This window comes from Aedes aegypti, chromosome 1 (assembly GCF_002204515.2).
Source record: "Aedes aegypti strain LVP_AGWG chromosome 1, AaegL5.0 Primary Assembly, whole genome shotgun sequence".
Classification (NCBI taxonomy): domain Eukaryota; kingdom Metazoa; phylum Arthropoda; class Insecta; order Diptera; family Culicidae; genus Aedes; species Aedes aegypti.
In genome coordinates, this window is record NC_035107.1 from 27,881,374 (window position 1) to 27,898,279 (window position 16,906).

At 38.6% G+C, this 16,906-nt stretch overlaps 2 protein-coding genes across 3 annotated transcripts in view; one reads left to right on the forward strand and one right to left on the reverse strand.

Annotated features, from left to right (window-relative positions):
* The window catches only part of LOC5573727 (gamma-aminobutyric acid receptor subunit beta-like), a 151,159-nt gene that overhangs the window by 16,135 nt on the left and 118,118 nt on the right, over positions 1-16,906 (reverse strand). For both annotated transcript variants that reach the window (XM_021839245.1, XM_021839244.1), the window contains exons 4-7: positions 3,069-3,136; positions 1,935-2,358; positions 1,379-1,494; positions 872-1,259 (exon numbers count right to left, since the gene is read on the reverse strand). In XM_021839245.1, the coding sequence (XP_021694937.1) occupies positions 872-1,259; positions 1,379-1,494; positions 1,935-2,358; positions 3,069-3,136 (996 nt within the window). The remainder of the gene's footprint in view (positions 1-871; positions 1,260-1,378; positions 1,495-1,934; positions 2,359-3,068; positions 3,137-16,906) is intronic.
* Positions 12,944-13,735, forward strand: LOC110674818. Its single transcript, XM_021839246.1, has 2 exons — positions 12,944-13,274; positions 13,350-13,735. The coding sequence occupies exons 1-2, from the start codon at positions 13,086-13,088 to the stop codon at positions 13,629-13,631; spliced, it is 471 nt and encodes a 156-aa protein (XP_021694938.1). The 5' UTR covers positions 12,944-13,085; the 3' UTR covers positions 13,632-13,735.

Here is a 16,906-nt window from a genome sequence, read left to right on the forward strand (position 1 = left end):
CTATTCTTGCACTTTATTAAACTGCAACATTTTTCGGGGAACCGGGTCATTCGGGGAAATGGTTTTCGGAGAGACGGGTCATTCGGAGAACTGAAATTCGGGGAAATGACATTCGTAGAATAGTAGCACAATCCAATAAGACGCATATTGTGGCCAAATATAAGCTCAGTAGCTAAAAAAAACCACAACCGAAGTGAATCAAAAGTGCCAAGAATTGGATCTGGCTCCCCATGAAAATTTGCAAAATAACTCTCAAAATAAGACCAATTGCTTTTTGCGTTTGATTATTTATTTCCTTCAATCAAATAACGTTTGAAATAATAAATCATACATACAATGCCTCAAAGCTATGTTTAAGATTCATCAGCTCATTGAAAAAATCTAATCAATTTCATACTTTTGAATCGAAACAAAAAATCGAATGATGAAAAAAAATCGATTAATCGAAACGAAAACATCGATGTTCGGAACATCGATTCAAAATCGCTCATCGCTAATACGCAGTCCGGTACTCAACGAATTTATTTATTCTAACAGCCTTAAACTGCCGTTGGACTCACGGCTCGACAGGTAATATTTGTTTACCATACTCATAAACCGCCGAGAGACTGCTTACGCGTTATGATTCCTAGACCTGAATTCAAAAGTTTGTTGCTAGCCCTCAAAAATCATTGAAATAAATGGGTGTTGATCTGAAAGTCTACATTCCAATTAGTTCTTGTATTACCCAAAATAGGCGTTGAACTTGTTTGATTTTGCGTTAGTTTGAATCGTAATAATAAAAGTCCCGCAGATTACTAGAAATCTTTAAAAATCTGAACACCTTGTTGCGCAAACTACTAAATTAAGTAAGTATCAAGTAAATACTCACTTGAAACCTTCTTCTCCGCCTCCTTGTTCTTTTTACTTTTCTTCTTCGCCCTCGCACCCCAGTACGTATAGTTAACAGCGGCATACTCCAGCAAGGCCGCGAACACAAACACGAAGCACATAACCAGGTAGATGTCGATGGCCTTAACGTAACTAATCCTTGGCAGCGAACTCCGCACTCCAGTACTAATCGTAGTCATCGTCAGCACTGTGGTAATCCCAAGTGCCACCCTGGCCGAAGTGGCCTCGTGGTTGATCCAGAACGATACCCACGACAGCATCACAATCAGGATGCTCGGCAGGTAGGTCTGGAACACGAAATAGCCAATGTTGCGCTGCAGTTTGAACGATAAGGACAACCGCTGGTATTCTCCTGTCGCCAGTCTTTCCTGTAATTGACCGTGGAAAAAATGTGGATAAATGATTATCGGAAACGGAAGCTGCATTTATAACGGCGCTAGCTGCGACTAATTACACTTGTAGAATGAATTAAAAATAGGGCACTCACTTTTCTATCATTAGTTTCGTAACCTATTATGGTGAACTGTGGCAGTTCTGCTTCCTCCACGCCTCGAATCGGAGTCGACCGCCAGTACATCAGAACGTCCGATACGGTGTAGCCATCTACATCCGACGAGCATGAAATTTGAAATGGGGAAAATTAAGTTCTCTTCTTCTCGAATGAAAACCCACATCGTTACACGTTCATATCGGGCGTTAATCAATCTCGTGGGTTTTCCCGGTGAAAGCGAGCAACGTGATTTGGTCGACGAACAGTCGTAAAATTTTCCATCACGTTGCACAGTGGGAAAAGATGAACGCAAATTAAACAATAACGGTTATTTTGCTCAACAACAAATGTTTCCTCGAGAACATTTTTTTTAATTACAAAACTGACACTTCCACGTGAATCCGGCGAATGAAACTTTGTCGATTCCTTTCCATATGAAGGTTTTAGATAACCGCAATCAACCACAACAATTAGATGCTTTTTTAGGTTCCTATTTTCCCACTGTACTATTGACGCCTTTTGTTCCTGAATAAATCTTTCAATTCCTACTCACAGCTCTCAATCTCCACGGTGCAGTTTTGCGAATCGAGCGGATAGTAGTGCAGGTCCATCATGCAGGCCAGCGTCGTCGTGAAGCGCATCCCATAGGTGACGGATCCGTCGCCGGCCAGCCTCACCAGCTTGTTCCGCTCGGTGACGTCGTGCAGGAAGCTGTTCTTATCGTTGGCGAAGAACGTATCTGGGACCCAAATCTTCTCGGCAAAGTCCCCCGACAGCGTGATGACGTCGTTGGCGCCGTCGTCCTCAATCATGATGTCGCCGTTCTGGTCGTACTGCCGGCTGCCGATTTGCGTCCCACCGGAAGCCGCCGACCCCGAACCCGATCCCGGAACGTCCGGGCCCCAGATCGAGTACGCGTTGAACGCTAATCGCTCGTCCTTCCAGTACTGATTAAGGTACATTGTTATCGTGTAGTCCTAAAAATATCCCAGTCACAGTCAAGCTCCATCGCCATGTATTAGGGGATTAGAGTGGTGCAAAATATCGTTTTTGCTTCATTCAATTCTAGGTGAGTGCCCTCCTAAAATTTGAACTCCTTTGAGTGAAAACTGAGACTGCATGGAAGGTAGGTACTATGCGAAATGGAAGTAATGCATTCAATCGGGTTTTTAATGTGCTTTTTAGGGTTAGTACTACTCTGATACTGTTAGATAGGTACATTTATCAACTTCAACTTTGTCGAAGACCGTTTCCAAATAAATAGCTGATTATTGATTGTTGTCCAAACGAAGGATCTTAAGGTGAAGATGAATCGAAGCCAAACCTCAATTTTTCAAGAGCACAAATCTGGAAAACCAAACTTTTGTTTAAACTAAAACTTCATCGCTAGGCCACTTGCTGGTGGTGACCAATCCAAGTTTTCAACTCAAACGGAAGGTCGGTGATTTAGCTACGATTCATCTTCACCACAAACATTGAAGTATTTGTGCAGTCTAAGTTTTCTTCGAATCAATATGAAGATTTTGAACCACCCTAATAGAGATTGCAACTAGAAATTGGTGGCCCATCGCCAGGTGATGTGAATTGTTGATGGCAAAATGATGGATTGATTGATTCGAGTTCCTAATTGTGACTGGATGGTGGGGTTGATGAGAGTGGTGGATGAGATGATTCGGACGATGCTTACCATATTAACTTCTGAAATTGCATCGAAACTAGCTATCGTTAGATCCATTCCTACGTGTAGTGGGTCACCTGTAAAAACAATTTGAAAATAGAATTATAGCTAGGAATGCAAATTATAAGGAGTGAACTCCCATACCAAAACCGTATTGAAGAAGGGGTGGGGTGTTCGCTGGTTTAAAAGATTCATTTTGGAGTATCTTATACTGCCCATACTCGCAATACAGTCCCATCAAGAAAATCATCATGTTGAGAAAAACGCATTCAAATATTTATGCTAATGTTTTCGTTACACTGTTACTGACAGTGGAAAGTTCTCGTGGCATTACTCAACACAGTTTCATTGCAGTATAAAAAGATGTTCAACTAAAATATAAACAATGCGAGTGTTTTTAATGCCCAAATCCAAACTTTTGCCATATGGGACATGTTATCCGAGTATTTCTTTCGCCAAACGCAAGTCTACCCGCATACCAGTCCCACGTCTGACCTAACCTCGAAACTCCATATAAAAAAATGTCAACAATTCCAGCAGTGAATGTCAACTCCATATAAAAAAATCTAAACAATCCCAGCAGTGAGTGTCAAAGAGCAGGATAGTCAATTGAGCGTGATGAAAGAGGGACAGAGAAGGAGAATTTTTCGTGACGTCACCATGCACTCTTCTATTACTTGGGACTCGCTTACTATGTTATAGCGTCACCCTGACACTTCTCAAAATTACAATAGATTTAAGATATCGTCAAACGGGCTACTTTTGACACTTGCGTTCTGGATTTTTTTGCAGCAGAGCGATTCCACGCCGTTTCACAAAACCGATTATTTTTGTATTTTTTGAATCGCCTGAAAATTTGCATACAAATTCTTTATGACCAAAAATGCCATTATGCACTTTCAGACCGCCATTTTGAACCTCGACTTATTTTTGAGAAGGGCGTATCGGAAAATGCATGGCAAATCTTTAAAAAACTGTAACTCAAAAACGGTTTGTCCGATCGATTTGAGATCTTCTACAAAGTTGTAGGTATTGCTTAGGACTATACACGGAGCCGCAAATCAACCGAACTTTGACTTCTTTGACGCAATTCGGTTCTTCCGTGGGATAACCCAAATTTGAGTTAACTGATATATACCTATCGTTAGGTTGTTTATTTGACAACGGCAAAACAAACAACCCAGTGCAAACAAAATCTACCCAGCGTTAGCTTTCGAAGTCTCCGTGATGGGTAAAAACAACTTAACGTTAGGTAAACTCGAAAGAACCGAAATTTGCATGCATGCAAATAATTACAGATTTAAAAAAAATAAATTAAAATCAATTTTCTATGAAAATGCATCTGTGATTTTTATTATTTTTGGACATGTTTTAGGAGACCACTTATGTGATTTATTGCACAATGTTGCATAATGGAAGAATTATGGACAAAAAAGTTATAATTTTATAAAATATTACAAATTTTGAAAAAAATCGAAATAAAGGAAAACAATATTTTTTTATGTGTTTATTTGATAGTACAGAAAATGCATTGGAAGAGTACTTAAGAAAAATGTTTCTAGGTTGCATCAATTTCGAGATATACTCATACCGTGCACCCCCGCTAATTTCAACGATGCCTCATGCAAACCATCGGGGTTCATTTTTAATTTGAACATCTAGTCACCCTAGAAACATGTTTCTGGTTACCTCTTTCGCTGTTTTGTGTTGATTCTGCGTTCTGTTCCACAGCGTTCCATCTCACTTCACTCCGTTCCATAAGTTAAATGAAGTTTGAACCATTTTTAATCTGAACGATGTGCAAATGAGCGGGGTACAGATTAAAAAGTGTTCAGATTAAATGTGGTCAAACCAACGTGGGTACCCGGTACTTATATAAAATTTTCAAATAAAAAAAGAAAAATAGGCCCTTTTCAAACATATTTCGTGTTTCTCCATTCCGGAAAATTTTATTTTGATTTCAACAACACAAACCAAGTCAAGTCAAGTACACAACACTGAAGACGGCTTTACAGTTGAGGTTGAAATACGCGTATCTGTCGAAGGATACAATAGTAGAATTAAAAGGAACAGTACTACTCATCTTTTTGTATATTTACAGGTATTCTACTAAACAGGCTCCACAAGGGTTTTCATCACTTTTGCCTATGTTAGTAGGTATGATGAACATACACGTTTTTCCCATACCCATACATTTGGACATGGTAGATGAATAAAAGAAAAACGTTCCTTTTTTTAAACGTCACAACCGACAGGTGTGATATTGAAACTTTTTTAAAGCAGCCTGAAGAATTTGTATCATATTTTACTCGTAAATTGGAGAAACTAATACCTCATGATTTCATCAAAAAAGAGCAAGCTACATTTTTATAGATGGTGAATTTGTGATTTTTCGGAAAACTACACATTTATTCTTCAAGATGAAGTTCAAAGCCATCATTGGAATGCTCAGCAAGCTATATGATTGGGCTCAAAATCGGAAAGAAGAGTAGCTTACACAAATCTTCTTTTGTTATTCAACTACTGAGGAATATGATATCATTTCACAAGATCTTAACCAACTATTTTCAAGTGCAAAAACAGTTCAAGGCACTCAGAAATATCACTCGTTTATCCCTATCTCTGAAACACAAATTGAAGTTAGACAATTTTCGAGCTGTGACGATAACAAGAAAGTAGTTGATATAATTAAGAAATAAAATTGTTAAAATTTTAAGCTTTCATTCCAAACAAAAAGATTGGAAATCGGTTAAGCTGTTCAAAAGTTATTTTTTTTTAAACATTACAAATCTAATGCGCTGAGACCTACAGTGTGTGCCGATAAAAAATGACTGATTTTTATTTTCAAAAAAATATAACTCAAAAACTAAAAAAAATACATCGCTGAAAATTTGACAGTATACGTAAAATTGAGAACAGCGATAGCCCCTTCGGTCCCGAAGCCTTCAAAACACGAAATAACGGAAACTATTGAGTTTTTTCATGTAAAAAACACATTTTTGTGAATTTTTATATTTTTCCTGAAAAGTCAAAATCTGTAGCCTTCATTTCATCCAAAAAGATTGAAAATCGGTCAAACGGTTCAAATGTTAAAATTAAAAAAAAAATAAAAATTTTGCAAAATCGCGATTTTTCTGGTCACCTTATTTCGGAAATAGTCACCCTAATCGATAAATACAAAAATACGTGTATCCTTATTTCGGATAAGGAACAAAATAGCAAATTTTCACGGAATTCGGAGACCCACTAGATCTGTTTTTCATGGAATGGCTATATATATATATATATATATATATATATATATATATATATATATATATATATATATATATATATATAATCAAAAAAAACAAACAAAAATAAACAAAATAACAAAAAAAACAAACTCCTTCTCCATGGTTGTACGATCTTGCCGCGATGAGAGTTTACCCATTAGCTGGGCTTAGCCCTGGGGACCAAAGGTACTCCGTTGTGATTGAATCACATTTTTAATGCCACGTTTTGATTTACCGTGTATATCTCGGAAGTGATGCATCTCAGCTAAATTTTACTTGAGTATTTTTTGATAGAAATTTTTCGTATTTAAAAATATATAGTTATTTTTCTGTACTCAAAAAAACGTACAAGTAATATCGTTTAACATTAATTCGTTTTATTTATTTTTTTATATAATTTATTTTTTATCCAAAAATTTTCCGTTTTGAGGCATTGTGCAAGAAATTACAAACAATATGCTGCAAAACATATCCAAAAATTAAAAACATCAATTTTGCGGTTTTTAAGAACAATGAACTTAAAATTTTCATATGAAAATTTCGTTTATATTTTTTTACCGTGCATACTTTTTTAAATACTTTAGTATAGGCCTCTGCACTGTTTTGATTTTGTATGGGATTTTGACTTTTACTAGCCTTGTTGTTTACAAATTTCATGAAAGAGTAAAAGGGAGGGGTACATTCTTGTGCAGAGCCCCATATAGGTTTTGATCAAACAATAAACAATTCAGCTACGATTCACTCAATCAAACTAAAATATTTCTGGAATGGAGAAACACGAAATATGTTTGAAAAGGGCCTATTTTACTTTTTTTTATTTTAAAATTTTATATAAATATGAATATATCTCGGAATTGATGCAACCTAGAATAAAATTACCTAAGTACTTTTCGATTGCAATTTTTCTGTACTTTCAAATAATCACATAAAAAAATATTGTTTTCCTTTATTTCGATTTTTTTTTTTCAAAATCTGTAATTTAAAAAAAATCATAACTTTTTTGTCCATAATTCTTCCATTTTGAAAATTTGTGCAATAAATTACATACACACTTAGATTAAATTACTGGGGTCGGTAAAATTTTACTGGGTTTTGGAACTACCGAAAAAGTCAGTAAAATGAAAACTGTCGCCACGCGAAATTGAAAAGCAAATTTCACCATGTTTTATTTCTTATCGATGTATGATATAAAAAGAAAGCTCTCTGCAAAATTTCAGTGAAAAATCTCTGTTTTTCGATTTCTGACATTTTGTTTTAGTTTACTGACTTTTTCGGTAGTTCCAAAACCCAGTAATTTTTACCGAACAAATTGAGTGTGTAAGTTGTCCCCTAAAACATATCCAAAAATAAAAAAAAAACAAAATTTTTTTTTTTGAAATAAAAAATAATCTGTAACTTTTTTTTACAGTGCATTTTTCTCCAAATAGTCCTAAGCAATACCTACAACTTTGTAGAAGATCTCAAATCGATCGGACAAACCGTTTTCGAGTTACAGATTTTTACAGATTTGCTATGCATTTTCCGATACGCCCTTCTCAAAAATAAGGCGAGGTTCAAAATGGCGGTCTGAAGGTGCAAAATGGCATTTTTGGTCTTAAAGAATCTGTATGCAAATTTTTAGGCAATTCAAAAAATACAAAAATTAAATTTAAAAAAAAAATCGTCATGTTCGGTGGAATTGCAACACGTCCTTTTCAAATGATAGCACTTGACTATTTAAGTGGATTTGTCAAAAGTAAATCGGGGAACACTGACTTATTAGTATGTTTGGACATTTTTTCCAAGTACGTTCGCCTGTTTCCTGTTAAGAAAATCAGCGTGGATAGCTTGACAAAAATCATTGAAACTGAATGGTTTTTCAAACTGGGAGTTCCTCAAACATTGATCTCAGACAATGCGGTAACATTTTTGGGAAACAAATTCCAAGAATTGTTAAAGAAGTACAATGTCCATCATTTTAAGAATGCTCGGCGTCACTGTCAAAACAATCCAGTAGAGAGAGTGAACAAAGTCATTTTGGCATGCATCAGGACTTATTGTCAGTGTGATCATCGTCTTTTGGATACGCAAATCGCTCAGATCGAATTTGCTATCAATAATACGAAACATTTTTCTTTTTTCCGTTTTTCCTCGTACATGGGTATGAATCGATCGTAGATGGAAGGGACCATCTTCAAGATAGGCAAACTTCTGATCCATCAATAGATCAATTTACTCAACGAAGAGAAGAGGTTGTGGGTCCTTTGTATGAAGAGGTTGTTAGGAATAATAAGAAGCAATTTGAGAAGTATAAGCAAAATTACGATAGCCGACACAAAGCATTACCCCCAACTTTCTTGATAGGGCAGAAAGTGTACAAAAAGCACTTCGAGCTGTCCAATGCAGCGGAGCATTATGCTGCGAAGCTAGGTCCAGTGTACGTCCCTTGCAAGGTAATTGCCAGGAGAGGGGCAACTTCTTATGAACTGGAAGATGAGAACGGCAGGAATTTAGGTGTTTTCGCTGCTCAAGATTTGATCTCTGAGTGAATGGTGTATTAAGTGTTAACTGTGTAAATTAGTGTGAATTTGTGTGAACAGAGAATTAATTGTATATGCGATTTTGTATAGTGTGAAAAACTGTGTGCAGTGAATTTGAGTCGATGAATGCTAGGATAAAGATGGCCATCTAAAGCATGAATGAGGAAAATGTTTGAATTGAGTGTTTTGTAGTGTAAAATTAAGTGCAAACGGGTAAAGTGTGTAGTATAAATGAGTTTAATAGGTTATATTATGAGCAGTCGCAATAGCCGAAAGATACCTTCTGTATCCTTTAGGCGAGGTAAGAACAAAGTCTTGCCTTCTCAGTCATAAGATTACTTTTGCAGTCTCTTGACGCGAAAATATTCAAAGATTTAGGTATTGAAATACCGTGGTGCATCAATACCCGGACGCTTAAGTCGACACAAATGTTCAAATGCTAATATTAATGTGTTGTTTCAGAAAACCTTTAATGTAATATTGTTTCGAACCTTGTTTAACTCAAGATCTTTACGCTACTGATGAACTTTTTGGTAAAAATCATGTTTTCAACATGAAAATCATTCAAATACTTGAGCATGTCTTGTCCATAAATCCGGACAACTGATGCAAACGGTGTATTTAAATCCGGACACTTATGAATCAAAATCCGGACACTGTGTAATAGCACATAATATTCGTTTAATTTTAATGAAAATCATATCAAAACGCAATAAAATATAGATATTTAATAAGCTTGATGTCTGCGTTTGCCCTATAATGTCAAAAAGAATAGCACGTTTGTAATATTAGCAATTGACTACCTGAGCCGAGGTGCGTGTGGCTTGAACTGCAGTCGGTGCAGATCAAACTGTTATTATGAAAGTTTAACACTATTTATTTCACATCGAGTTAAATGTTGAATACTCACAAAGCTTCCAATAGTTATTTTTCAAGTTTTCTCTTATTTTTTCTTGCACAAAACTCACTTACACTAATTATACCAGGGTCTTTTATATTTTTAGGGAAGAATTACATCTTTTAGAAGATGTCCGGATCTTAAAACACTGGCTTGAAATCCCGGACAGTCTCTAGAAGCACCGATAAATATGTATTCCCGACTTATTCACCAACATTGAAGTCACCAAGCTTTTGAAATATCTTTTCCTAAACACTTATGGTTAAAACTTGCTATAAAATATAGTTCACAAACTGTTCCTTCAATCAAACAATGTTCGCGCGGTCATCGATCGTTAAACTTGAGTTGGAGTCAGAACGCGGAGAAATGACGTTCAACACGAACAAATTATTTGTTTTTATTTTTATTTTTTGTTTGACGATGGTTACTAGATTAAACATAAATGTAAAGTAATAAGCATTGTTAATAATCAACGGAGTGAACAAAAACTCAACATATTGTTATTTAATTTAACTCTAATTGACTAATATAATCAGAGTGTCCAGATATTGGTACCGTCCGGATTTTGATTCACCACGGTATGCAATAACAAAAAAATTAAAACGTCAGTTAAGAAAAAGTACGAATATGAGAATCTCATTAAATTCCTGTCTAGACAGTCAGAAGCGATTCAAAAATTCTTCTGACATGGTAAGAAAGAATCGAGCATAGCTAAATCTAATCAGACTGGTCGTGAGAAACCTTCAGTTTTCTCATGACTCGACAGGACTCAATCGAAAATACAAACAAATTCTAAATAGTGTGAGCCGTTGGAGATTCTTAGCATTCCTTCGATGCAGGAATAGTATTTGTTTTGATAGCAGATGCTGAATTGAACACTATAGTGTGAAATATACTCCAGCACGATCGGTATTACAACGACAGTTCAACCCTTGATCAACTACAACAACCGCAAATCGAAACTGTTTGAACCGTTAGTAAATTCATAATGCCTCTGTATAAGATCTCAAAATCTGACTCGACAAGAATGTTCTCTAAAATGGATTACGGATTACACTTGACAAAACTGAACACTTAATAATCTGGACGGCAATTGGCTGTCGTGTGAGTGGATTTGACTGTAGTGATTTAGATAGCAGTAACATTGTGTAGATCATTATAGATGCTCTCCCCATATTACTGTCTGGTGCGGGGGTATTGTAACCTGCCCTCTGGCTTGATTGTTGCGGTGAGTATCCATTGCTCTCGTGGATTGAGCCTCTGATGGTGCTCATAGCCCGCCAATCAAAACAGAAGTTTCGGGCCATGTATATCATGTCAAATCACCACACAACAACACTAACAATAGAACAAATTCAACGGATCAATCGTTGTCAAGAGTCGATTGGTCGCGCCGCATGCCTCATGGATGCTCCGCTGGGCGCAAGCTGCTAAAGTTTAAAACTAATCAATAGTCTTATATTCCACCCGACATCACCCAACCATTCTCACACCAATATCCAGTCAAAGAACTATCTTTGCCATAAAGCCAAAGTACCGGTATTAGGAACCCTAACACAGGGGAGCTCATTCTCTGATAAGAGATTGAGACGCATCTCTCGAGATCACGAAGGCCGATCTGAGATGAGCACCACTCCATAATACACGCACCGATAGAAAATATAATCTATCCACACTTATGAGAAGCCATCAGTTGTCGGTTCATAGTCAATCAGACCGTGTGGTATAGTGCTATCCAGTGAAGCAGTGTGCGTAGTGTCTGACCGATGTAAGTTGCACGGGATTGTGTGATGCACAGCAGAAGACCATTTTTCAATTATTTCTGTAGAACGTAGTCTCGCAATGGCAGAGTTAGAGTCCCTGATGAGTCAGCGGGGCTAGAGATAAACCTTTGAGATCGATAAGACTATGCAAAAACCGAAAATGATTGAATTATTCAACTAATGCGTGCTTTGATGCCTACTGTAGGCCTTCTCTTTTTCAACCAGCAAACCCATGGTGCTGCATTTTGCCATGATGGGTGATGTGTCGTGGTGTGAGCATGAAAATGGCGTGCGAAGCAGCGGGGTTGCCGGCATGGTGCCGGTGGTCTTCATTCCCCAAACTGTCCGGACAGACGAGAGCTTGGAGACGCCGAGGGATACACGCCCACACATCCACATCACACTCCAACAGAACCCTAGGATAAGCAAATTGTGCAAAGTGCTCGCAGAAGCCATTCTGGATTATTACAAATTTGTCTCCTAGTCTCATGCGCCCTCTGCGGAGTGGTGACAAGGTGCTAAGGATTTTCGAATTGTCATTGACTATCGAGAAGTCAATAAGGCTATAGTCCGTGAGCCATAGCCCATGCCGTCTTTGGAAAAGATATGGACTGACATTCCACATAACAATGGATCGTTGTTCTTTTCTAAACTGGACTTAAAAGACGCGTATTTTCACGTAGAGCTACATGAAGATGTTCGTCACGTAACTACGTTTATGACCGCAAACGGTTTAATGCGTTTTAGAAGATTACCCTTTGGTTTGTCGTGTGCCCCAGAATTGTTTCAGCGGGCCATGGAGAGGATACTGATAAATTGCAAGGGCATTATTGTATATCTCGATGATGTACTGGTATTCGCGCCTTCTATAAAAGAGCTTCAGAGCAATGTACAAAAAGTTAAAAGCGTGCTGGAGAGTCATAATTTGACTATAAACGAGGAAAAATCGACGTACAACCAGAGAACGGTTGAATTTGTCGGATTCACCCTGGATGGAAGTGGCATATTACCCACACCGAAAAAGATTTCGTATATAATGCGTTTTGAAGAACCTAAGGATGTATCCGAAGTTCGGAGTTTTTTGGGCATGCTTACGTTTATCAGTCCATTCATCAAAAAATTTTCCCACATGACAAAGCCCCTACGCGATTTGCTCAATAAAACCACCAAATTCAAGTGGACTGAGCTACAGCAATTTGCATTCGACGATTTGAAACGTGCGGCACAAAACGATTTGGTAAAACGAGGTTACTTCAAGGACGAAGATCAGACCATGCTATACACCGACGCATCTCCATGGGGATTAGGAGCTGTTTTAGCTCAGGAAGACTTTGTGTCCATGGAGAGGCGCATAATAGCATGGGCATCGAAAAGTTTGACTGACGTTGAAAGCCGATATCCGCAGTTGCACCGTGAAGCGCTGGCCATTGTCTGGGCCATGGAAAGATTTGCATACTATCTCCTGGGACGCAAGTTCACATTGCGATCTGATAGCGAAGCGCTTATGTTTATGGTGAAGACGAGACGTAGGCAAACGGATTAGGTCGCGTGCCGAGAGTTGGTTTTTGAGAATGGATCATTTTCACTTTGACTTCGAACATGTGTCGGGCAAGGAAAACATTGCTGATGCAGCGTCTAGGATTGGTGGAAAGCGTAACGACACGCAATTCGGCGCAGAAAAAGAACCACATGAGTTGTGTTTAGTTGAGGCAGACTTATATAATATTAACGATCAGCTTTTAGCTCTGACCTCTACACAGGTAAGTCAAAATTTGTTTGCGTTGGTTTAAGAGCGGAGCGATAGTATTTTTTTTTTTCTTTAATAAAAATTTTAGGTTCGGGAGGAATCATTGAAAGACGAAGAATTGCAGACAGTTGTGCAGTGGCTGAACAAGGATGTAAAATGGCCACCGAGTATTTCAAAGTACCAACCTTTCCAACGCGAGATGTATGCCCAAGGAAACGTTCTCCTAAAACAAGAAAAACTCGTGCTTCCATCTACATTGCGTAGACGGGTTTTAACTGTAGCTCACCGTAGCCATCCGGGGATGTCTACAATGAAGAACTTTTTGAGGCAAGGTCTATGGTGGCCGAACATGGATCGTGAGGTGGAATAGTTCGTGAAAAGTTGTCCTGAGTGCCAACTTGTCATGGCCAACAGTAAACCCTTGTTACCGTTGGGGCATAAAATCCAAAATCATAATGCCGAATAAAAAGAAAAATCTATTATGTGTTTAGTTCGTCAGTAAGGTTAAAATGTTAGTCGCTTGAAGCTATATTAAACTTAAACTATGTGTGTACTAAAAAGTAATTAAAACTTAAAAGAAACCTATACAACAAGCATGCACACTGAATATGTTAGGAGAAATAAGTACAATTATTAAAAAGAAATCATGATTGTTATTTTTTTTAACTAGTTCGTTTATTTGGGGCTCAAATGCGTGTAACGCTTTACGGAGCCGAAATTCATTTTTGTACTATTTACAATTTGTTTACTTTTTCATTGCCAAAGTTAGTATGGGATGGAGCCAGGGTACTCGTGGCAACTCGAGGTTAATGGTCACAATTTTGAAAGGGAAGGACATGGTAAGGATTGGGTTTAGGGTTCTCTGCAGCTCATCCGGGAGGTATAGCGTGGTAGCTCTATTATCGTGTCATGGCGTTGGTACCAATTTCTTGCCGGTATTCGTCTGCCGGATGGCCAGGATCCTCAATCCAACACAAAAGGGACAACACAGAAGAAAAAAAAAAACTGGAGAAGAGAACACAAGAGAATTAAACTTTTATACAAGACAAGCGAAGGAAATCGTAAATTGCGACCATATAAATGAAATCGCGGGTGCCCAACACATCTCTAACTGGAACATAGGGTTGTCTACCTCGGGCCGCAAGGGTATCCAAAAGTTGCGCTCTGGAGGCGTCCATATCCGGGCACTGCCAAACTACGTGATCGATGTCGTCATAACCGGAACCACACCTATTACAAATATTGCTCAGCGCGAGGTTAATCCTGTGTAGATGTGCATCTAGCGAGTAATGGTTGGACATAAGTCTTGACATCACGCGAATGAAATCTCGACTTACGTCCAAACCTTTCCACCAGGCTCGCAAGGAAACTCTAGGAATTATGGAATGTAACCACCGTCCCAGTTGGCTATTTAGCCAATCGCTTTGCCAACCGTGAAGAGAACTTTGACGTACTAAATGAAAAAATTCATCGTGTGAAATTCGTCTATCATAAATCTCACCTTCCTCAGCGCCCACCTTTGCGAGAGAGTCCGCCTTCTCATTGCCATAAATTAGGCAATGTGAGGGGACCCATACAAAGGTAATCTTATATGATCTTTCGACCAGTGCACACATCTGCTCTCTTATTTTTGTAAGAAAGTAAGATGCATGCTTTACAGGTTTCATCGATCGGAGTGCCTCAATAGAACTGAGGCTATCCGAGAAGATGAAGAAGTGGTCTGCGGGCATGTTTGAGATCATCCCCAAAGCGAAGTTGATTGCTGCCAGCTCAGCAACATAAACCGTGCAAGGTTCCTGAAGTTTTCGGAAGGCGGAAGAGTTTTCATTGAAGACACCGAAGCCAGTGGATCCATTTATACGGGACCCGTCAGTGAAATATCTCCTGTAGGAATCGACATTCTGGTACTTTGCGTTAAAAATACGTGGGATAGTAATAAATCGAAGTTGATCTGGAATTCCATGAATAGCTTGTTTCATGGACAGATCAAATTCAACAGAGGAACTGTCATTGGTGAAGCGTACACGTGGGGGGTTATAACATGGAAGGCTAATGTCAGATGACATGTAGTAGAGATAAACTCTCATGAATTTTGACTGAGCATTCAGTTTGAGCAATTCTTCGAAATTTTCGATAACGAGTGTGTTGCTCACTCCACACTTAATCAGTATTCTTAGCGAGAGCTCCCAGAATCGGTTCTGTAGCGGTAAAACCCCTGCCAGAACCTCTAGGCTCGCATTATGTGTTGAGTGCATACACCCTAAGGCGATACGCAAACAACGATATTGAATTCGTTCCAATTTAATCAGGTGGCAGTTTGCTGCTGAGAGAAAACAGAAAGAGCCATACTCTAGAACAGATAAAATAGTTGTTTTATAGAGTTTTATGAGGTCTTCCGGGTGAGCACCCCACCATGTTCCGGTAATTGTTCGTAGAAAATTGATCCTTTGTTGGCATTTTTCCGTTAAATGCCTAATATGAGTTCTCCAAGTGCCTTTTGAATCAAACCAGACCCCAAGGTATTTTGAAGTCAAAGACTGGTCGATGTCTCTTCCCAAAAGCTTAAGCTTTAGTTGGGCAGGATTCCGCTTCCTAGAAAATACAACCAGTTGAGTTTTTTGCGGAGCAAACTCGATCCCTAAGCTTCTAGCCCAAGTGGATAGATTATCAAGGGAATTTTGCAATGGTCTTTGCAGAATTTCTGCTCGTGGGCCCTTCATAGAGACCACAGCATCATCTGCAAGTTGTCTAAGCGTGCATGGTTCTTCCAAACAGTTGTCAATATCTTTAACATAAAAATTATAAAGCAAGGGACTTAGACATGAGCCTTGGGGAAGACCCATATAGCTAATTCTGGAAGTTGTCAGTTGACCGAGAGTGAAGCTCATGTGTTTTTCTGACAACAAATTGTACAAGAAATTATTCAACATTCCAGGTAGTCCACTATTGTGCAGACTTTCTGACAATATTTCTATGGAAACTGAATCAAAAGCGCCCTTAATGTCCAAGAAAACCGAAGCCAATTGCTCCTTGTCTGCAAAGGCTAGTTGCATATCTGATGAAAGCAACGCTAGACAATCGTTTGTTCCTTTGCCCTTGCGAAAGCCAAATTGTGTACTGGAAAGCATGTTGTTTGATTCGACCCAGTGATCGAGTCGGGATAGGATCATTTTTTCTAACAATTTCCTCAAACATGATAACATAGCGATCGGGCGGTACGAATTATGATCAGACGCTGGTTTCCCAGGCTTTTGAATAGCTATTACTTTGACCTGTCTCCATTCAGGTGGAACAATGTTGTGCTCCATGAATGAGTTGAACAGGTCAAGCAACCGTCTTTTAGCGATATCAGGGAGATTTTTAAGAAGATTGAACTTAATCATATCGCGTCCCGGAGAGGAGTTGTTTGATGAAAGAAGAGCCATAGAAAATTCCAGCATAGTGAATGGTCTGTCCAACGCATCGTCTCTCTGGGTTTCCCAGAATGGCGGTTGAGCTGGAACTGAGTCTGGACAGACCTTTTTTGCGAAGTTGAATATCCAACGATTGGAGTATTCGTCACTCTCATTTGAGGATGAGCGGTTTCGCATGTTGCGAGCCACTCTCCAAAGCGTCGTCATTGAAGTTTCTCGTGAGAGGCCATCG